This window comes from Lissotriton vulgaris, chromosome 11 (genome assembly GCF_964263255.1).
Source record: "Lissotriton vulgaris chromosome 11, aLisVul1.2, whole genome shotgun sequence".
NCBI classification, from domain to species: domain Eukaryota; kingdom Metazoa; phylum Chordata; class Amphibia; order Caudata; family Salamandridae; genus Lissotriton; species Lissotriton vulgaris.
The window spans coordinates 755,208,536-755,232,379 of record NC_141699.1 but is presented as its reverse complement, the minus strand read 5'-3'; the positions used below and the strand labels follow the sequence as shown (position 1 = coordinate 755,232,379).

The 23,844-nt window shown below is 49.8% G+C and overlaps 1 protein-coding gene across 6 annotated transcripts in view; it reads right to left on the bottom strand.

Moving 5' to 3' along the window:
* Nucleotides 1–23,410, bottom strand: part of PAX3 (paired box 3) — a 118,819-nt gene extending 95,409 nt beyond the window's left edge. For 3 of the 6 annotated variants that reach the window (XM_086944847.1, XM_086944852.1, XM_086944850.1), the window contains exons 1-3: nucleotides 7,809–8,147; nucleotides 6,190–6,425; nucleotides 3,172–3,301 (exon numbers count right to left, since the gene is read on the bottom strand). In XM_086944847.1, the coding sequence (XP_086800973.1) occupies nucleotides 3,172–3,301; nucleotides 6,190–6,425; nucleotides 7,809–7,893 (451 nt within the window). In that variant the 5' untranslated portion in view covers nucleotides 7,894–8,147. Of the gene's footprint in view, nucleotides 1–3,171; nucleotides 3,302–6,189; nucleotides 6,426–7,808; nucleotides 8,148–23,278 lie in introns of those variants that run through there. The other 3 variants (XM_086944848.1, XM_086944851.1, XM_086944849.1) reach the window with 2 other exon arrangements.
* Between the last annotated feature and the right edge of the window lie 434 nt (nucleotides 23,411–23,844).

Here is a 23,844-nt window from a genome sequence, read left to right as displayed (position 1 = left end):
CACACATTACTGTGGATGTACACATCCCCACCTGCACTATAGACAACAGTTAGGAGGAATGCCAGGCCACATTTAATAAGATTGTATAATCCAGGTACAAATTCAGGCTCACTATTGTGTGTGTGTGTGTGTGTGTGCACGCATGCTTATGTGCTGCAAGTGTTCCTCTACATACATACTTATGTCTATCTACTACATATTATATATATGTGTGTGTGTGTGTGTGTATATATATATATATGTGTGTGTGTATAAATAAATATATATATCATGCGATCAAGGCCGTGAACCAGCCGATACGCGTCATGGCGGACTAGCTGGGTGGCAATAAATGACACTTTGCATTAAAATTGGGCTCTCACTCGTTTTTCAGTTGGAAAAGATAAAGTTAGTAACGAGAAAGTGAATATATATATATATATATTTCACACCCAAAAGTGTACAGATGCCGTTCCTTTGAAATAAAGACAGAAGCCAAAGGTACTCTCTGATGCAAAAAGTGCATTTACTTATATGAGTGGCACACATCAAAATTGAAAACCCCTGAAATGAGCCATGTTCAGTGAGAACACACTACCACCATGCACATAAATAAATGTCCTTTTTGCCCCTGATGGCACGTCTTTCCCAATCTTTTGATGCAAAGGCATGGTCAAATAAATTACTATTTAAAATATATATTATATATATTGGGGTGACCAAGACTCAGCAGAGGTAAAGCCTGGAGGCAGTCATGATGTCCACCCTTCGTTCACCAATGATAACAATTAGAATATTACACACTGCACATTAGCTTATATGGTTTATGACCTGACATGTTTTCATGTTCACTTGTTTTAAGAAAATATATTTAAGGGAACCGAGGGTGCAAAGTTTTAACTTAGTGTAGGGAGATAAAATCAAATTGAAGAGACCATGTGACTTAGGAAAATTGTTTCCCCTGTTTAAAGTATTTGTTACATGCAATCTGCGAGGCAGAAATCGTGTTTTTCTCAGAGCAGCATTGCTGTACTGTGGCAGTAAACTGGAATGATACATTTGCCTACAGTAATAAATGTTTGAATGCGTGTTTATTAGTTTAGTTGATTGAAATAACATGTGAGATGAAGCCACTTTATTTTCACTGCCATGGCATAAATATATGTGTCTGTGTATGGTGTAAATGGAATAAATGTGTTCCAATAACACGTTATTTAAGAGAATGTAGTTATAAATGCACACTCTAGGTAAAAATGCACACTCATATAATTATTACCGCAATGCATAGGTCAACGTCCATGTTATTACCACAGTTCAGTGTAACCGACCTGTGAAAACACTGGTGAGTGTCTCATAATATGTATGTTATGATGACTTTATAGTAGGAAACTGGTGATGGTCGGGGGGCCTATTCAGAGTGGTTTTCTCCCAGTGAATGATTTTGGAAGCTTGTGTTTTGGTGCTGGTGGAATAACTTTGTTTGTAACTACTTCATAAGACAAACCTACATTGCATAAACAATATATACAGATTCTGGGAGAGTAATTCACTATTTATTACGATTGTTAGGGGAGAGAAGAGGCCTCATGACAACACTCAATGCTTTGCTTCTTGTGCGTCATGCACCCTCCCCCAGCCCCAAAACCCCACACACGCTTAACAATGGCAAGAAATAGCATATTACATGCTGGCAATTGCATATTTCTCTCTCTCTCTCTCTCTCTCTCTCTATATATATATATATATATATATATATATATATATATATATATATATATATATATGTGTGTGTGTATATATATATATAGTGTGTGTGTGCACACGTGCATCTGCTTGTTGGAGAGCAAGTATACACGCACACATATATTTGATGTGTAGGTTAAATACATCAATACATACATTTGTATTGATTGTGAAATGGACTACCTCTGGGCCTGATTCACTAAAAGTTCTCTGTAACTGTAAAGTAATGATTCTTATTCCTGAGTTCCCAGAAGATTATTCATTTTAGAAAGTTTTGTGAATCTAGTAATATGTATCTGCATATCACTTCATGCAAATGTTACATTATTTTTAACACAGAATATTCAGTCCTGAGTTATTATGGGTGTGATATAATGTGACCCCCATTTAACCAACCCCCCCCCCCCCCCCCGTCGCCCCCCAAAAAATGAGAAAGACTTTGGTGATTTTTAAGGAGTGGGTGAGATTGAGGACTGTATGCCAAGTTGTGTGGGATGCAAAGAGGTAAGCAAACTCAGAAAATATATGTGGATTGTTGGCTGTACAGATGAATGGATGGATGGATGGATGGATGGATGGAAAAAGAACTTAGACCTAAAATGGTAGCCCAGAAGAAATCTGCAGATCAAGAATGTATTTCAACATCAGAAAACTACATATACCACACTCTGTCACGATACAATCTATACTATGGGTGCTCCCCCGGCTGTAAAGACATCTTTAAAATCTGTGGCTGTGGATGATCTGTGTTGGTGACTAACTTCCTGCTAAACATCGACCATCACTACATTGGAATATCAACTGACAGATTTCCAAACTAAAGCTCATTTGGATTTAAACTAACAATAGGCGACAAAGAGACTGTCCCACACCAGGACAGCGGGGGTCCGGTGTGGGTCAGAGATGCACTTCACGTGATAATGGTGAAAAGAGTGCGTTCCACAGATCACTTCGAGGGGTGAGAGCAGACGCTCTCTCGGGCCTGCACACACAGGCGCTGGACCCACCAGCGGTGCCCTCCTCCCGCGCGCCCCTAAGCGGTTCCATACCCTGGAATGTCTCCGCTCAGTCGGGAAACAGCGCTCCGCTGCCTTTTTGTGATTAAAGGCGCACTACAGTCCCCGAAAGCAGAAATTAGGAGGCAAATGCAAGCCACATTTATGAATCTGCAGCGGCCAGTGTTCCAAGAAAATATGCTCTAGCGAAGCCACCACAGCCCCTCGAAGCGCACTGAAAGGAGCTCTGAACGCGCAGACAAAATACGCAAAACTCCAGGCTCGCCTGGTTGCCTGACCCCCTACATAACGCGCCAGAAAAGGAAGAGGGCCTGTAGGTTAGTGGTGTGATGCATTAATGGGTTGTTATCGCATGGCCCGGGGAGCTGTGGAAGAGCATCCTCTCGTGTATTCATGGGTAATGTGTGATTGGAAGTCGCAATGAGGAAGGTACCTGAGGGGACGCTGTTCCGGTCGCAGACTCCGTCTTTCAGCAGCTTGTCTCGGATCTCCCAGCTGAACATGCCCGGGTTCTCTCGCTTGTACTCCTCAATTTTTTTCTCCACATCCGGCGTGGTCACCTGCTTCAGTTTAGGGAGACGAGAAAAGTGTGGTTGGTTTCAGGAGAAGAATATAGCGCTTGACTAAGCAATGCTTGGCGCTTAAAATCAAAGCTAAGTTAACCATCATTATTAGTAGAACATACCTAAGTATGAATCTTGGAAAGTGTGCACGTTAACACGTGTATATAATAAACATATAAGCCCACATCACAATTAACTGCCGTGTGTATTTTTTCAGTATTATGCGGCTAAATGGCGAATCCAAACTTCTGAGATTCCACTCTGCCCAAATAGTGCACTTGAGCAAATTATAGTATCTTCTAGAGCCCCAAAGTTGTTCTTCCATTCATGACAAAATGTCAGTCTTAACACCCTTGTTAAATTATATTACAACGGCATATTCCATACGCTAGAAAACTATACTTTTCTTACAACGTCCTATATCCAAGCAGCACTGAGGGAGCGAGGGTTGTAGAAAAAGGGAATTACACATTGTGGTAAAATCATACATGTTGAATTCAAATGCTAAAATCATCCTACAGAATTTAGAATCTCGTGAGAAAAATAAAGCAACCTTAAATTTAACACAATTAAATGTGTTCGGGTGTAAATCAGAATCAATGTAAATAGAACTTTAGTTCAAACCAAAAGAAACAAGTGATATAATCTCCGAAAAATACTAAAGTTCTAGACAAACGATTGCTCGGTTAATAACACGCCCCCAAAACTCGCTGACAGAATGAGAAAAATACAATTCAGTGTAATCGGGATCTAGCAGGCAGCTCTTCTTAAACTTTTCGCATGATTCCCAAAAGGGAAAAGGCCTCGCCATGGAGTTGGTGAATCATATAAAACACCCTCGAAGTATGCACTCCCTAAAACATGTGTTTCTAAAAGTGCCTTTTCAAATTTGAAATACATTCACATCATGCAGATATTACAAGAAACAAATGATAGATAGATAAGTAGGTAGGTAGTTAGTTGGATAGAAAGGTAGGTAGTTAGAGAGGTAGGTAGATAGAGAGAGAGCGAGGTAGATAGATCCTGTCGTCATTAATGCTCCTTTTTACACATACAAATGAATGATGTAGATAACCATCATTAATCACATGGGATAACTTTGCGTATGTTAATACAGTGCAGGCATGCCATAAGAGCTCTTGTTAGATCTGCTCCCAGAGTAAGTACAGACCCACCACCACACTCAGGCTGGATAGTACCCCGATTCAGGTACGGCGCTGACCATCCCCCAGAGCCCACCTGCCCATCAACCACAGTCCACCTGCCGCCTCAGTGATACTCCAATAGTGCTAGCCCACCCTAGCCCCATCAGAGTGGAAGGGTGGAGGTGTTATTCGTCCTCCCTGTTGCCTGCAGCCCCCACAGTGCCAGCTGGGTGCACATTCACGGGTGCAGGGGCTAGGGCCTTCCCTCCGCACTGTGCTCGACACTGTGTGCCAGAGGTGCTCCTACAACTTCTCAGAGGCGAGGGCTGTACCCTTGGCCTACTCTCGGTGTGTCCGCAGGGCGCACGCCATGCGCAGGTGGATCAGGGGTCATCCCGGGCCTGCTCTCCCTTCTCCACTAAATCAATAGTCACTAGAATTATGCGGAAGGGTTGGGACAACTTACGCAGAAAGGATGAGTACATTCTGCAGCCAGAAAAGGCACATTCTGGAGCCTAATGTGGCACATTTTATGATAGTAATATTTTGCCATGTCTACACATCTTACCACTGTCTATGCATTGGTTGCACCTGATTTTAACACCCACATATAGCAATAAGCAACAGAAAGGTGACCAGTGAACTTTTTCCATGGGCCTTACTCTATGCAGCAACATCTGTTGCTGCGTTTATAGTTAATAACTTTTGAACCATTTGTGCTATAAAGATTATGGTTGTTAAAATATGCAATTATGCAGCAAATAATTTATTTTGTGACTAATGTGGCAAATATATAAATACTCGTAAAAACGCAGTGCCACACAATCACATAATTCCAGAGGCCCTGACTAAAAGTACGGCTGCAGCCCTCATTCTAGGTCCCAGCGAGGAGGGATCCACCGTGTGCCCGCTGCCCTGTCTCCTCACATGGGAGGAGGTGGTCACCTTGGAATTGCTGCCCCTTGTGCTCTCCATCCCCCTCAAGAGTGCCGGTGGCACAGCCTCAGTGCCGCAGCTGGAGGCCCGCTGTGCCATCCCTGGTGTGCCAGTGCTGGAGGTGAAGGTATCCCCCCTTGGGCCTCCCGTCCCTCTCTTTGGCAGCACCGGGCCCCAGGGGTGGAGGTGCGAGGTTTGGACACACTGCCTCTCTCTCCACCAGCCCCCCTAGTGGGCCAGCGTTGTGCGCAAGATTGTCGTGCTCAACTTGTGCCCTCTGCCCCTCTCCACCAGTCCCATCAGTGTGCCAGCACCAAGCCTCGGGTGGACGTCCCCTCCTAGAGTCTCCTGCCCCCAGGGAGTGCCCGCTCTGTGCCTCGAAGTTGAAGTTCCCTCCCAGGGTCACCTGCCCCGGAGTGGACGAGTCCACCTAGGGTCTCCTGCCCCCTCAGTGTGCCTCAAAGTGGACACGTCCACCTAGGGTCTCCTGCCCCCTCAGTGTGCCTCAAAGTGGACACGTCCACCTAGGGTCTCCTGTCCCCTCAGTGTGCCTCAAAGTGGACACGTCCACCTAGGGTCTCCTGCCCCCTCAGTGTGCCTCGGAGTGGACGAGTCCGCCTAGGGTCTCCTGCCCCCTCAGTGTGCCTCAAAGTGGACACGTCCACCTAGGATCTCCTGTCCCCTCAGTGTGCCTCAAAGTGGACATGTCCGCCTAGGGTCTCCTGCCCCCTCAGTGTGCTCTGAGTTTGACGTGCCCCTCTCCCCACCCGCCCCTCAGCTTGCCCGCCCCGGGGCGGAGGTGCTCACCTTGGGCTTGCTGCCGCCGATGGCCCCGGGCCGGATGGAGCCGGTCTCCTGGTAGCGGCACAGGATCTTGGAGACGCAGCCGTGAGAGACCCGCAGCTGGCGTGAGATGACGCAGGGCCGGATGCCGTGGTGGGCCATCTCCACAATCTTGTGCCTGATGTGGTTGGGCAGCGGCCGGCCATTGATGAACACTCCTCCCAGCTGGTTGACGCGGCCCTGGCCCAGAGGTGTGGACACTGCAGAGAACGCCAAACACGCGTTAGACGTTTACACAAACTTCAAACTTTTACTTAAATCAGCCAGCAATGACAAGTGGCACAAATAAACAGCCCGCGTGCTTGAAAAGCTGCATAAAAACGAGTTTAAAAGGGTTGTCTTTCAGTCAGATATTAAGTTTATGTACATCAGTAATGTAAGTAGCCGTGCGCCAGAGGTCAAAAGAGCTTTACTCAGTACGCGCGCACTGTAAACAAAGTGAAACTTCCTACACGAGGCGCGCCGTATTTATTTTCGGGTCGAGATGTGTCGCTTTTACCTGCAACAGAATATTGAAAATTACTCGAGAGAGATATTTCGTAGATATGTGTTTTTAAAGTACACCGCGGATAGGAATTCAGAAATAAAAAGGCCGGGGCTTATGAGGATAGATATGAAGAAAACACGCGCAAAATATAAACAAAACTTTTTTAGTATAAGTAAAGCAGCTTCGAATGTTCAAGATTATAAAACCAGGTCACAGCGGCTGGATGGTTTGAAAACCACCTGTAGTTTAACCGGTGTAAATTGTCTATAAATGTATATATAATAGAACAATATGAACAAAAAGTGAAACGTACTTGGAGCCAGAAAAAAAAGACGAACTTCGGAAAATATATCACCCGTGGGTGAGTGTAAATTGAGAGCTGTTGGTAAACAATGTCAGTCACGTGCATTATATTTACCGCGTCACCGTCTGGTCACCCATCTGACCACCTGTGTGTACATGATTAACATATTTGAAGGTGTTTGTTTTACGGATACTTTTATTGTGTTTTAGATAGACGCGGAATTCTAAAATTCAACTTTACGCTGCTCCAGAGTTTTAACAACTGAGCTGAACTAACTTCCCGCAAGCATGTGTTGTTACCTTAAACCCTCCTGTGCCCGCCCCTCCCCTGTGGGGTTGTGTATCAAAAACAATTAATTAGATGTGGCAAACGGCACTGCGATTAGGTCAAGTGGTGATTTGTTTACAAAACACGCTGATCTGTTTGTGAAAACGAAACAGTTCAATTCTGAGGCGTAGTAGAAAGAGAACGGTCAGTGCCAGGTGTCCGAATCCATGAATTATACACAGGTGGTGTCCGCTGTGCTGTGTGTGAGGGACCTCTCTACAAAAAAAAAGTTTGTGTGTAAGCAGGTAAGCTCGATATCAAATCCGTGGCACGACACGGGCCGCATTTACGCGAGCAGATTTTCTGTGGCCACAAAGCTGATGCGCATTCTTATTTTTTTCTTTTTCTAAAATCTTTAACCTATTTTTTTTTTTCTGTCTCAACTTTTTTTCCCCTAATCTGTCCGGTGGGCAGTTGCGTGCATTTGTGTCCGCTGCAGAGTGTCCGAGCTGCGGGCCTCCTTACCTTCCAGGGGGAATCCGCTGCGGGGGTAGCTCTGTCCGGGGGCCGGGCGCATCATTCTCGGGACAGCACCAGAGAGGCAGCTCATCGCTCGCTACACTGACCCCAGAGGTGAAGTCCAGGTGCGCCCCCCACTTTTTACCACAAAAAAGTTCCTGGTACCAATCCCAGGGGTACCCACGGGCGCGGGATCTCCTCCTGTGAGCGCGATGCCCCTGTCCCAGCGCGAGAGGAACCGGAGGCGCTTCCAGGCGGGTAGATGCTGCTCCCAGGACGGCTCTAGGCGCTGTGAGTGTCCCTGCTCGGTCCGAGGGGGGGTTGGAGCGGCGGGGGCGCGGGGCGGACGTCCTGACGTGGTTGGTGCAGAGTGAGCGGGGGCTCCGCTCCGGAGTATTTATTAGTCCTTCCACTCAGAGCTTCCTCGGGGTTGCCGGCTCCTGATTGGTCGGCCGGGAGACTGTCCCGTCTGCAGAGGGCGGGCGCTGATTGGCTGAGGGCTCACACTTTGCCTCCTCATCCTGACAATTGTGGCTTCAGTGCAGAAGTGTGACCCAGACCCCTTGCTCTTCAGAGGGGCTGGGGAGACGGCGACGGAGAGCCACTTGAGAGGGGTCCCCCTAGAATGAAAGATGCTCCCGCCGCTCTCTGATTTTTTTTTCACTTGCTTAATACAGCTTCCGGGGCACCAGGGCACCTAGAAGTCTGAAACATACTTATTTGAGGACATGCCTTATTTATTTCCTCTGGATAATATTTTTTTAAGTGATGCTGCGGACAGGAGACATTTCTCATAATACTTCCCGCCCACTGGGGAGTCACTTTCCTACTTTCCTGATGTTGTCTCTGCTACTTTCACTCTTGCTCTTAGAGCAGCGGCGCGTGGGAGATGCGCGGGGCGCTGTCCCCCCAGCTCGGCGACTTCCCTGCCCTCTGATCTGGAGGAGGACAGAGCAAACTATGTATATTTCCCCCTCTGTCTTTCAGAGCGCGGTGTTGTTATTCAGCGCCCGTCTTCAGGAATTTATTGTTGCTTTCAAAGTAAACTGCTGGGGGAGGAAAAGAAAAGCGGCCGAGGGGCTGACGAGGAGAGGGCAGGCTCCCCCCAGCAGGATACGACGCCAGGAGTGCTGTAAAGGCTGTCTGTCCCCCCAGAGAAGGTGCTATTGTGCCGGCCGCCTTTATCTAGGCGCTTGGTGAGTGCCAGCGAGCCCGTCTCCTTCACACTCCCCAGTGCCTTCCACGGGCCTCTTTATTTGCAAGGGGACCATTCAGGGACTGTCACTCCGCGCTCCCCACTTATTCACCAGCGTCATCAATCAAAAGGACGAGCAGCGGGCAGGTTCCCCCTTTGAAATGGGGGGACAATGGGGTTCTGAGCTCAAAGCACCCCTCTCCACTTCTGCCGGCCCCCTCCCCCCAAACGAGGTTTGAATTTTTTAAAGCCGCTGCCCCCGTCCCGGCTCCGTAATATTAGGAGGAAAGAAGGTGCATTAGAGGAGAGAGAACGCAGTAAGTGGCCGGACCTTTAAACCCCAATATATCAAAAAGAGCCAGTCGAAAAATAAGGAGCATCGGCCTAACGCCGCAAAATCGTCATGGTCTTTTTTTTTTAGTATTAGAGGTATATTTTCTGCTATGCCGGGGCATGACTAGATACTGGTGTGGCAATTTTACAAAAAATTAAATTCTCTGTTCTTGTCCGCCATCTTTCGCGCTATGCTCAACCATCAGTCATATAGGCGCTAGTTCGCGAACCGCGAGGTTTTCACAAGGTCGCGCCCATCGCTGGCGAACTTTTAACCCATTCGGGGCCTGGGGTGGAAATATAGGTGAGCTGGATTGGAAGCTGGCGAGCCCTTGCGGTCCCTTCAACTGACTGTGTGCACAGAGAACCTGTGGCTTGTAGCGGAGGGGGTTGAGAGGCGCTATGGGGAGACCCGCGTAGACGTGAGCTGCGGTTCGCGGACGTTCCTCTGCCAGATTCGTCCGACAGGATCTCGGACCGGTAGAAAATTCGCATCCTAGGTCTAGGTCCTAGGTCTGAATCCACCCACCAGCCTCCCTGCTGTCAACTTTGTCTCATTACAAGGACCTCCGTCCTTACTTTTACCATTATGTCGCTTCTCGACTTCTCTGCGTCGTTTGCCTCATGCAAAAACCCTTCACTTCAGTGTGAATTTGGGCACGCACCGCCCACTTTTCCTGACGCAAGCTCCCTCCCGCGGTGCTCCCGAAAGCCGGCGTTTTTAAACTGAGCCAGCGTTAAATTGGTTTAGAATATAGCACGTGAAGGTGAGAAATATTCGGACAGCAGGTCGCCCCAGTCTAACCCGGTTTATTTATATTTCGAATCGCAGCGGAGATGGGCTTACTACTGTCTTCTAACTGAATGTGTCAATAGTTTTTGTAAGTAATTGTTCGCCCGTGCACTTTTTTAAATAGCGCTAAATGCGTTTGTGCTGTCACGCCGTGAGAGGCGCTATGGAAAGCTTCTCAATCTAAGTTACAATATAAAGTAAACAATCATTGTAATGTCCCAGTCATCCAGATAAAAATGCTAAAACTAGTGAGTGAGGTGGATAAATGAATGAATCGGTGGATGGATGGACGGGTTGCGTGGGTTGATGGCTAGGCATGGGTAGATGGATGCAAGGCGTACTCCCACAGGCTTCATGTGAAAAAAACACAGAATTCAAGCTGTCGAAACCTACTGTGCGATTCAAATTCAAAATCCACTTTCTAAATCCACTTCGGAAGGTTTCGGGTCGGGTTCCCCAATTTACATGTCAACCAGAACCAGGTTGTAAATAAAAATAATCGAAAGTTAGACGCAAAACCTGGAATGACACTTGGTGAACGCAACCGGTGGCGGATGTTTGCAAACACCCTGCCCGCCTTGACATCCCCCCTCGCCCCTGGCAGGTGCTGTCCGACTCCGGCGAACTCACTGCGAGCGACCCGGATTCATGTTTAGACTTTAACGACCCGAACTGAAGTCACAGACATAGAGGGGTCTTCGTCGCATCCGTTCGTTTATCTATTTATGTGGCTTTTGCATATTATTTTTACGTGTATGAGTAGGCATGCATTTAATTATGTATCCATTATGTGTTTATGTGCGCATGCGGGGGCATATCCCCTAATGCATGCTTTATCTGTGTGCACGTGTGTTGATGTATGTATTCATTCCTCCTATACCCAGCTCTATATATATAATGTCATTGCGTGTTTGTGTGCTTCGCTAGGGATTGGCCCACGCGTTAGTATTGACGTGCTGAGCATGTAAGCATTTTCTGTATTTAACGCTGATTTATCCAGGTGTACATGAACATACCCACGTGTTTATGTACCAGGTACGTATTTGTCTGGATACGTAGGCGGCTCTTCCATTAATTATTAGGTTTGTATGTGTATTGATTATGTTTTCAATTAAGTGTCTACATTTACTTAACGTTCCATTCTTTGCGTTGATATGCGTGTACTCACGTTCCGGTATATGTACGTATTTTTGGCTGTGCATATTGTTATTTATTGCAATGTTACGATCTATTTCCAAATATATGTACTCCCGTGTGTATTATGGATTTACGTTCATACGTTGGTGAGTATGTCTTTAAATATATAGAACACTTGTAGTTATATGCATGAATTTACTTTTAAATCTGTGTATATGTTTAACTGTGCGTGACTTTATTATGTATGTGCTGTTTATTTACCTTTCTATCTTGGAATCACTTTATGTAATGCATGGCTTGCTTGTCAGTTTTTAGGTACGGATTTGCGTATATATATATATATGTGTGTGTGTGTTTGTATGTATGTATGTATACATTTCCCTCAGTACTGTCTTTCTGTATGAGTGGTGCGCGTGCATTTGTGCACGCCTTTATTCATTATGTGTTACTTGTCTTCTTGCCCTTGTATAGGTCCAGCTTGTCACCATTTCCCCGCATCTTATAGTCCACCCTGTATCGCGCCACCCCACAAACTCAATCTTCCGGAAACTCAAAATTGTGGTGTGTACTGTTTTCTTGGTGACTCCTGAGTCCCAGCCACAGCTGAATAAACTGGCCCGAAGACTAGACATCCCTGAGAGGAGGACTCTCCTCCGTTTGAAGTGCGTGGCCTGTTACCGCCATCTTCCAAACACCGCCGGCGGTAATCACCGCACACCCCATGGCGGGCCAGCGGCGGTGCTCCCTGCGCAGCCCTTGGCGGTGGGCTGCAGACCCGGTCCACGGATCGGACCCTGAAGAGAGCGCTGGAACAGAGCAAAGACACTTTGGAAAGATGAGGGTCCTACCTTAAGAGGGGTGCTATGAATAATGCACAGTGAAATACATATATATGTACGAACTGTGCTACCACGTCTATATATATATATATATTTTTTTTGGGGGGGGGGGGGGGGGGTTCATTTATGTGACCCAAACATGGTCCTCCGAATGCGCCACATCGTCCAAACGAGTGGCTTCACCGAATTAAGCGACTTTTATTATAGCTACTTGGAATTCTGATAGCATGCCCTCCGCCTCTAAGCGCTACAAATAGCCGGTGCTGGTATTCCCCCTCTTATGGTAGGTACTGAACCCACGGACCTCGGAAGGATGGACAGCGAAGGCGTCCTTGCCGCGACGCGAACCCTTACGCGCAGATCACACTGGGTGTCAGCCGTTCGCATTGGAGTCCCCGAGGTGCCTTGCCAGCGTGACGCGCTTGTAAAGTTCCCAAGAGGACTTCAGGGAGCAGTGTCCTCACAGACACGGTTGTTATCTCCTGGGCCGCTTCAGAAAAATCGTTACCTGTGGCTCTGGGAACTGGTTCATTGAGTTGACAATTGGGAAATTGAAATATTGCAACTTTTAGCCCCAATTGTATGGATGAATAGTTAGTGTAGGGTTGGACATCTCAGTAAGGACAGCTGTATGCACAAGGATGGGAGAGTAAGCTGCCACCCGGGATGCCCACGGCTCGTGGCAGCCTCTGTGCCCAGGTGCAGTGTGAGATCTGTATGCTGTGGCCCTTTACATTGTGCACGCGCACCAAACACAACCCAATACACGCCGTGCACTGGGTACAACTCCCACGCCTTTATTGTGCTGTTTGAGGTGTTGGGCGTATTTCGTCATTAATTCAGATTATAAAGATTCAGATTATAAAAACATGGCATCAATAAGACATCACGATTAATATTGTGTTTGGAGCTAATGACCTCCCCCACACACATATCCAGCTGATAATGAACAGATATTCGAAACTGCGTAAAGATGAATTGATTAGTGTCAACCATATTATACTTTTCCATTCAAAGGAGATATAGTGACTGTATTTGGGGACTGCTTTCTCAATCTCAGTTTAATATTACAGTAATACGAGGGTAAGGGAAAGGGTGTAAAAGAAAGGCGGGAAAGGTGTGAAGAAACAGACCTGCTTTGGGTGGGTTCGGAGGTCTGGGTAATGATGTCATGCCTACCACAGTATGGGGCTGTGTGTGTGGGAGGGGGGGGAGGGTAGAGCAGGTGAGAAGGGGCCTGTGTAAACGATTGGGCGCTGGTGGTGCACTCGCTACGGGATGGTGTGCATAGGTGCCGCTAAGCTCTCTGCGCATGTGTGTACGTGTGTGCATGTTTATGGGGGTGCCTGGTCTCCAGAGGGGCCCGGGTCTCACAACCTGGCTTGCTGCCCTCCTGGACTCGGTGTCGAGCCTCGGCGACTATTGTTACCCCGCACCTGCACAGATGGGCTCTTCTGGGTCTATGTGAAGGCGCGTGCGTACGCGTGTCTCCGTGGGGTCTGCACAAGCGTGCTCGTTTGCTTCCACAACTGTCTGGCCTACATAAGCCCAGGCCTCAGTAGCTGTCCCAGCCGCCACGCGTGCAGCAGGATATGTTTGTGTGCACGCCTCCACATGTATGCACAGGAGTGCGCGCGCCTGGCCTACCTAACCCCCAGGCCTCATTAACTGTCCTAGCCCTCGCACCTGCAGCCGGATGTGGCTGTGTCACTTGTGCGCACACGCCCACACGAGTGCACATTAGTGCGCGCGCCTGGCCTACCTAAACCCCAGGCCTCATTAACTGTCCTAGCCCTCGCACCTGCAGCCGGATGTGGCTGTGTCACTTGTGCGCACACGCCCACACGAGTGCACATTAGTGCGTGCGCCTGGCCTACCTAAACCCCAGGCCTCATTAACTGTCCTAGCCTGGCACCTGCAGCCGGATGCGGTTGTGGGCACAACAGTGTGTGGTTGTGTCACTTGTGTGCACAAGTCCACATGTGTGCACATGAGTGCGCGTGTCTGGCCCCTGGAAGCCCCTGGCATCGGTATCTTTCTCTTCTACATTACAGTTTCGTCGAGAGCGTGTCTGTCTCCATCCATGTAAAGTGTGCGTGTGTGCGCACGCGTGTGTATGTGGGAGACACCGAGTGGCAGGGCTCCTGAAAGAGAGGATGAGGATCTCGGTAGCTACATGTGTGGCAGGTCATGTGCATGTATGTGATGCTGCCGGACGGCTTATTGATTGCCCATGGTTTGCTGCCCTTCACGTGCCCCCTCGCAGAGACCCTTTGCGGTGTTGACAGTTTGGGTCTAGTCCTCGAAAGTGCGTGTGCCTGCGTACACGCGTGTGCGCGCCCGTGGGCGCGCGTTTGAATGAGTGCCCAAAGTCGTGAGCTCCACAACTGTCTTTGCTGCCATCCACCTTCATTCCAGGACTAGGCTTTGCCAGTTGGCAACTTGTTGCCGCTGCCCCCTGTGCCCGCACAAACCTGCACTGAAACTGGCATATTTCTTTCTTTTTTTTGCAAATTAATATAGCGCGAACTCGACCCGAAGGTATTGGAGCGCTATACATGAGCACCAGTTACATTACACAAGGACCCATTCATTTTTTTTGGTAGGTACAGAGAGATTAAGTTCTATTGAGTGTGTACTGCAGGGCACCTGAGAAGGGCCCACAGCCCTGGCACAGGGATCTGGGCCCCCGGAACCGCCACACAGAAAAGAACCACAACCAGGTCGGGGTGAAGACCTCCAGGGACAGGCCGGGTCCCCTCTGGCTTGGATAGTGCCAGGGCAGGCCCCTTGGCACACTCCATGGAACCCTGAAGCCGGCAGCCTATCACAAGCCAGGACACTTCGGGAACCGAGGGCGTCGAGCAGACACTCTGCTGCCTCTTCCTCAGCCAACCAATCCCCCTGCAGCAAATGGATGGACGGGAAGAAGACGAAATAAGGGGGCGCCATTACACACTAGAGGTAGAAAGGTCGACCATACTGGCGGTGTCTGTCTTAGGATGGCTCTTTCAAGGCCCTGCCCCACTATGGGGATCCTCAGGAGATGGCGAAACCCCCAAATTAAACCTCCCTGTCTTCACCCGCCATATCACTCTCTCTGACTCCACCCTCTGAAAACCCCTGCCCTCTGTTCATCCGGCCCCATCTGTACTCACACCATGTTCACTAGCCTGGCCTCTCACTTTCCACATGTTCTTTTCTTTCTCCCGTCACCCCAGACCCTCACACTGTCAAGTGCCCCTCACGCCCTTTCTCTCTCACCTTGCATTGCAACGCCCGCCCTGTTCCAGGACGACCATCTTTTTGGGGATATCAAAGCGCCCCGACCTGATAAAACAGTGACAATGGGCACTATATATGTAACTAAAACAGTTTAATGAAATCATACGATATTTGTTCACTTTATGTCCACTGGGTATGTTTGTGTGTAAAAGATGAACAGAACATGTATGAGACACCTCTGCCCCTCCCCCCTCTACAGATAGCGCTTAGAGGGAGGATAATTCTCATAGGAGATCCGAATCTTCATTAAACCGAGGGACGATGAAGCCTCTGGTCACACAGAGATAAGGTGTGTGTATGTGTGTGTGTGGGGGGGGGGGGGGGGGGGGTGGGGGGGGGGCTGTGTCATCCACACTCGGCCTCTCCGCTTACACGGACTAATGCGGCGCCTATGCCTGGCTTCTGTTCACTCGGAAGAACGTAGGTGCAAAGTACCCGGCCTCACTGCTCAGATGCCCTGGGCTGATGTTGCCCAAAGACAGCGGGCACTGATACGCATGCGCGCTCTCTGAGCCCGCATGTGTAGTGAGGGCCGCTGGTGCCCATGTATGACCTTCCAGCACAGTGGAAGGCATGCGTGGGGGAAGGATCAATCCGACTTCTCTATTAAGACGTGGAGGGTTGGTGCCCATACCTGGCCTCTCAGCTGAGACAGATTGGATTGCAGGGTGGGGAAGGGAGACGCTGCTGCCCTTCCCCGACCAGATCCATTTTAAGGATCTTGACGGACAGTGCATCACACATTTTGTTGGTCCCATGTTCGGAATCCCTTTGAAATGTATTCCCTATTCTTTGCTATATCAGCCCCTATGTTGTTTAATGTTGAATTGCACGTTCAAAATTGAGATTCAAAAATACACAGAATGAGCTAGAGTCACGTGGCGTGTATTAAAAGATAGGGGTCCTGGGTAATTCCCCATTTTGCCAAAGCATGAAAACGTCTGTGGGACCCCGACCAGTTAGATTAGAAGGGCGTGTTGAATGCTGGTGCACATACCGAGCTCAGAGCTTAGGCGGAGGAAAGGGGGTGGTGGGTACTGCTGGTAAGCGTACCCGGCCTCTCAGTCCACACAGAAGGTGGAGGGGGCGGGGTGCCCATACACGGCCTCTTAGTCCAGACAGAAGGGAATGGGGCAGGGTGCCCGGCCTCTCTGTCAAGACAAAATGTGGAGGGGCGGCGTGCCCATAACCGGCCTCTCAGAATGTTGAGGGGGCAGAGTGCCCACACCTGGCCTCTCAGTGCAGACAGAATATGAAGGGGCGGGGGCCCATACCCGGCATCTCTGATAGAATGTGGTGGGGACATGGTACCCATACCCGGCCTCTCGGTCCAGACAACATGTGGGGGGAGCGGGAGCCCATTCCTGGCATCTCATTCCAGACAGAGTGTGGAGGGGACCCATTCACACACGAGTGCTGGCTGGGCGACGATACACGGGATCTGTGACAGGATGGGTGGGGACTGAGTAGGGGACCCACACCCGGCCTCTCAGCACTGGCAGGATGGGTGAGGGATGAGTGGGCGCCCAAACGTGCGCACACCCGGCCTCTCAGCACTGGCAGGACGGGTGGGGGCTGAGTGGGCGCCCATACGTTTGCACACCCGGCCTCTCAGCACTGGCAGGACGGGTGGGGGCTGAGTGGGCGCCCAAACCTGCGCACACCCGGCCTCTCAGCACTGGCAGGACGGGTGGGGGCTGAGTGGGCGCCCATAAGTGCGCACACGCAGCCTCTCAGCACTGGCAGGACGGGTGGGGGCTGAGTGGGCGCCCATACGTTCGCACACCCGGCCTCTCAGCACTGGCAGGATGGGGGGGGGGGCTGAGTGGGCGCCCATACGTTCGTACACCCGGCCTCTCAGCACTGGCAGCACGGGTGGGGGCTGAGTGGGTGCCCATACGTTCGCACACCCGGCCTCTCAGCGCTGGCAGGATGGGGGGGGCTGAGTGGGCGCCCATAAGTGCGCACACGCAGCCTCTCAGCACTGGCAGGACGGGTGGGGGCTGAGTGGGCGCCCATACGTTCGCACACCCGGCCTCCAGCGACGGCTCGTGGAGGGAGTTACAATGGGGCAGGAGGGCGGGGAGGGGGAGGGGCAGGGCGGAGGTTGCTAAAAACCGGCATATGGATAATTGCAGGTAAGTAAACAATTTAATTAATAAAACGAATTTCGTAGTGCGCCTTGCATCGCAAAATGCAATGCAGTGCGAGCTACGAAATTCGTTTTATTAATTAAATTGTTTAGTTACCTGCAATTATCCATATGCCGGTTTTTAGCAACCTCCGCCCTGCCCCTCCCCCTCCCCGCCCTCCTGCCCCACCGTAACTCCCTCCACGAGCCGTCGCTGCCGGCCTCACAGCACTGGCAGGACGGGTGGGGGCTGAGTGGGCGCCCATACGTTCGCACACCCGGCCTCTCAGCACTGGCAGCACGGGTGGGGGCTGAGTGGGTGCCCATACGTTTGCACACCCGGCCTCTCAGCACTGGCAGGACGGGTGGGGGCTGAGTGGGCGCCCAAACGTGCGCACACCCGGCCTCTCAGCACTGGCAGGACGGGTGGGGGCTGAGTGGGCGCCCATACGTTTGCACACCTGGCCTCTCAGCACTGGCAGGACGGGTGGGGGCTGAGTGGGCGCCCAAACGTGCGCACACCCGGCCTCTCAGCACTGGCAGGACGGGTGGGGGCTGAGTGGGCGCCCAAACGTGCGCACACCCGGCCTCTCAGCACTGGCAGGACGGGTGGGGGCTGAGTGGGCGCCCATACGTTCGTACACCCGGCCTCTCAGCACTGGCAGCACGGGTGGGGGCTGAGTGGGTGCCCATACGTTCGCACACCCGGCCTCTCAGCTCTCGCAGTGGCTTCACACCGCTGCTGAAGCCGGGGCCAAAGGCTTCTGCTAATTACAGGCCTCTCCCAGGCCAGGTGCGCTTTTAATTGGATTAGGCAGCACTTGAGCGGATCAGATGGGAACGGAGAGGGGTCTGTGAGCGCGGGAATTATTGATAAGCCATTAGAAAAGACTGCACTCCTGCTCTGTGGGAAATTCAATTATCCTCTTCCGGGGTTACGTGCCACCAGCAAACTGTCATTTATGAAACATCGAATCACGGCTCTTTTCAAACAAGCAGCCCCCCCCCCCCCCTCCCCCAACCCCAACACGTAATAACGTCTGTACGGCCCCTTCACGCAATCTAACTGCAACTGCCTGCCAGGGATTAACACACAACACACTCCCCTTTACGGATGGGACGCTGCTGGATTTTGGGCCTTTCCCAGCCGCGGGGCTAATAAACATGACTTTTAAGATACCAGTGTTCGAGTGTGAGAATACTTATTATTATTACTGCTATCGTGAACGTTATCGCTACTGCGGTTGTGTGTGTTGCTTTTGGTGCCAGCAGTGCTGCTGGGGTTAGCGATCCAGGCGCCGGCGCGGGTACAGATGCACAGAGCAGATGCCACTGCTCTTATATTTATACTTTAATCGCGCATAGAAATGTGCACTGAAATGTGCGTTCTGCTCTCCCTGCGAATTAAAAATGAAGAAAACCCGAAATCAGCGATTGCTATTTCAATTGACATGGAGTCTGTCTATCTATCTATCTATCTATCTATCTATCTATCTATCTATCTATCTATCTATCTATCTATCTATCTATCTATCTATCTATCTATCTATCTATCTATCTATCTATCTATCTGTCTGCCTGCCTGCCTGCCTGCCTGCCTACCTACCTGTGTAAAGCATTAACAATGAGAAACAGAACACGGCATAAGTCGAGAAGAGTGAATCTTAACAGGAAGAGCGCCTGTGGGACTGGACGGCTCTGACCCTACCCAGGGATGTCCGCAGGGGCTACGGGTGCCGCAAAGCTCCGCTTAAAGTACATCGTGGTGGGCTCTTCCGCATGCGATTGTCCAAAAGTTGCAGCTAAAGCGACTGTAAAAGAGCCACCCATTCTTTCCACTGCCTGCATGGGGGAGGGGAAGTTAGCCGCTTCTTCCCTCCAACCTGCATGTCAGGTAAGGAGGATCCACCCGTCCGTCGGTCCGTCCCTCCCTCCCCAGACTAGCCATGGAGGCACACTTGGATTATCCCCGGCTGCATGGTCGGGAGCAACTTTCAGGGCCTGTTAGGTTTCCTTGAACCACCCTGGAAGTGCATATCAAACGTCTTTGAAAAACTGTTGTTTAATTTACACCGCTCGGACTTATTTTTTCTATAAATTCTGGGGGGGGGGGGGGGGGGTTGTCCTGAGACAGGGTCACCGCGCTCCCCCTCACTGGTGGCTGCTTTGAACATGTTTTTACTAGAGTTGACTTCAGTTCGCAGAATGGAAAGCGCCTCCTCGTTGTTTTTCGGCGCTATTAAGGGATTGGGGATACATGAATCGCAAGCAGTGTATAACTCACAACTGTTGCTCGACAGGGCTAGATGCAAATTGTTGTTTTTTTTAATATCTCTCCCCTGGCCCACTTTTCCGAGATGTCCACCTCAAGGGCTGTGTCACTCCGAGTCCAGAAGTGCCTGATGTGGACTGCACGCGCCACACTCACTGATGGTTAAACAGTGCAACACCCTCTGCCCCGCTGAGGCTTCTGGGATGTTGTGTATACGTGTCTTTATCTGCAGTAGTGCAGCAAGGATGCCCTGGTGCAATCAAGGAACATGCCCCCCCCCCCCACTGCTGTTGGGGTAGCAAACTACAGCAATTATGAGGGCTCAGTGGACACTGATGCCACTGCACCTGCTGCACCAATGTATCTATCTATCTAAACGCACCCTCCTCCCCCTCCGCGAAAGGCGTGCTACCTGGTGTCCCTTCGTCAGTCTGCACATTTCGTGGCAGAATGATACAAACATTAAATAAATCTGTCATATCAATGTACACATTGTATTGCAATAGATTGTAGCGTAGACACGTTTTTTTGGTTGGGGGCGGGGTCATGAATATATTGTTCCCATCTTTAGACATTATGCTTGTACACGATTCCTAATAGTTGAACAGGCCTTTGTGTTTTTGTGTCATTTAGGAATAAGTCATTATAGTGGAAAACAGGCCTGTTTAGGTTATCATTAAACGCACTAATAATGCCCCCAGCCACCTTCTTCCAAGGTGCTTGCTCCAAAAAGAAGCCCAATCCGACACACTGTCCCAGTCAGACATTTGTAATGTGGAAACACATATTTTTGGAAGTTTTTACTCTTTAAATTCGAGGATTAGTGCACCAGATTTTCCATTTATGCCAAGCTCTTTTAAGATCAAATTATATGTTTTCTCTAGTGCTAAGAAGTGGGTACTGAGAGCCAGCCAGCTATAAAAACAATTACAATATATACATTAAAGCATTTGGGAGCAGCATAAGGAATTGTAAATCATGTCATTGGTATTACCGGACGACCCGCGTTTTGGAGGCTTTATAGAACTTGACCATATGAAAATTATGAACACGTATTTCAAAATAACATCACAATTTCATGTATATTATTCTTGGCGAAGCGTTCAAACACGGTGTTATGGTTTCAGCTCAACACGTATTTAATGGTATCTATGGCAGCTGGCAGGTCCATCTGTCCCGGTGCCTCTCCACATACCATCATGGCGAGGAGGCCCACAGATTTCCTCGGGGACTTCCGGGTCTTTGTGAGGAAACATTGTAAAAGCGCTTAGAAATGTTTTCGAAATTCATTCAGACGAATCTCAATTTCCCGAAACACGGAATCCGCAAATGCGAAGTTCATATTGTGCTGTTTATCACCACCTGTTGTGGAGTCGCTTGTGAGATGTATGTAAAATGTCAGGTTATCCATCCACCCAATGGGCCTCCACATGGAAGCCTCACACGTAGCTGACAACTGTCGCTTCTGCAGCGGACTGTGTGTGCGTGTGAGTACACCCCACATCAGGAACTGTGGAGGAGGTAAGAGACGGAGACAGGAGGGGAACAAACGAGAAAGGGGAAATGGAAGGAAGGGCTGGGGGAAGGGGTGATTGGCAGGTAGGTTCAGGATGGAAGAATGGGGAAAAGAGAGGAACATGGGATGGAGGGAGAAGTAAGTGTGGGATTGAATGGGGGGGGGGTGGAAAAGGAAGACATGGAGAGATGGAGTAGTAAGAGAAAATAAGTAATGAAAGAAGGGGAGCGAGGAAGGGAACAAGGAAGGATGCATGAATGAATGGAAGAAAAGAAGGACGAGTGGGTGGACAGTGGAGAGAAAGGAAGGAATGGAGGCAAGGAAGGGAGGAAGGGAGGGAGGGAAGGGAGGGAGGGAGAAAGGGAGGGAGAAAGGGAGGGAGGGAAGGAGGGAAGGAGGGAAGGAGGGAAGGAAGGAAGGAAGGAAGGAAGGAAGGAAGGAAGGAAGGAAGGAAGGAAGGAAGGAAGGAAGGAAGGAAGGAAGGAAGGAAGGAAGGAAGGAAGGAAGGAAGGAAGGAAGGAACGAACTTGGTTTGCTGAACCGAGTAGGGCAGAAGGAAGGAAGTGAGCAGTTGCCCGTGTAATGGTTAACAGATGCAGCCGTCCGAGAGAGAAATAAAACGGTACTGGAATCATTAAATGCCCAGAACACTGTATTATATGTCAGGGCGCTTTGAAGCGTTGAAAGTTGTAACAGTGGGGCCCCTCTGAGGCCGCGGGAGCAGCGCCGTCTCAGCCCCGCTACACGAACCCGACAAATCTCTGCCATCCCGCGCTCCCCTCGAGCACCCGCAGCATCTCATAAACTTTACAGGGAAGCAGTAAACACATGGAGTACCAGCAGGCCGTGCTGAGGCGGGGGGCAGCGCAGGTGCTAATGCGAGAGCGCCCCGCCCCTGGGACACTACCCGAACCCTCTACAATCACAGGGCGCTCGGAGCGCACTGCACAAGCAAACACATCTCAGAAGAGCAATATTTAAAAGATCGCTGCATAAGCAACATCCATTCACAAGCATGTTCTAAGAAAAATAAATGCAAACATAAAAACTCCTCACATAAAGCCTTAGAGAATGACTTCGATCATATATGCCTATGGCATGCCAAGCGATGTACAATTAATGCAATATGGCTCTGATTAAAACATACGAAGTCATATAAAATATTTGTTGAATACCAGCGACGGCTCGTGGAGGGAGTTACGGTGGGGCAGGAGGGTGGGGAGGGGGAGGGGCAGGGCGGAGGTTGCTAAAAACCGGCATATGGATAATTGCAGGTAAGTAAACAATTTAATTAATAAAACGAATTTCGTAGCTCGCACTGCATTGCATTTTGCGATGCAAGGCGCACTACGAAATTCGTTTTATTAATTAAATTGTTTACTTACCTGCAATTATCCATATGCCGGTTTTTAGCAACCTCCGCCCTGCCCCTCCCCCTCCCCACCCTCCTGCCCCACCGTAACTCCCTCCACGAGCCGTCGCTGTTGAATACCACATGCGTCAATTATTTAAAAAAAAGTGTATACAATAAACGCGTATATGAAATGCCCATAGAAGCGGTAGCGCTTTAAAAGCATTGGCATTTTATAAAAATGCCACAAGCATAACTTAACCCTATAAATACATATGGTGGTGAAACGATACTGTGTTACAAAAGTAAAGATTATGAAATATGAAAAAACGTCAACTTTCTCGCGCAGGTAAACTGTGTATATACATAATATATTATTGGGGTTTGAGAGATGGGTATTTTAAAATGAAAAAAAATACGTTATGTAGGTACAAACAGGCACTCTCTAGCCATCCACGCACATCAACATTATACGTGCATTCGAAGGGTAAAACATTTGAATATGCATTGAGCGATGGAGGAAACCAGGTCTCTTAAATGCAAAGTACTAATGTATATACATGCTTGCAATGGCCCCTGTGAGCTAGAAACGAGGGGTGCAGAAGAGCAGGTACTTTCTCTCACCATTGAAGAGCATGGTCCGTCGGCTGTCTGTCTGTGCGCCGCCAATAAAAGGATGCACCCTTTAATGCTCCCGGGGCTGAGCCGGTGCTGACAGACTGGCGGCTCCCGCTTCCGGCCTGCCCTGGCCCCAGACGTGACACCCTCCGAGCCCGAGGTCTCCCAGGGCCCCGTCCCCTCAGCCCGGCCGCCCTCCGAGCCCGGGAGGCCGAGATTGATGGATTTAAAGGGCTCCCTAGCCTCCCTCCAGAAACACTAGCCCGGCCCGGGGTGGGGGCAGCAGAGAGGGGCAGAGAGAGCGAGATTAACGCGCGGATCCCTATGAAATGTAATCTGCAGATCTAATTGATTCGCAGGAATATCAGTTTAAAAGGGACGCGGGGGGAGCCGTGACTCAGGCAGAGACTCGGCGCAGACACGCAGGGGTTAAAAAGTCACCCCGGCCGTCTGGGGTGACTGGCCGGTGTTTACAAAATAAAACTGTCCTCGGAGCACGGCGTGTCCATAAACAGGGGGCCGCCCGGCGTCTTTGATAAAGCTCTGCACAGCATCCCAGAGCAGGTGCTCGA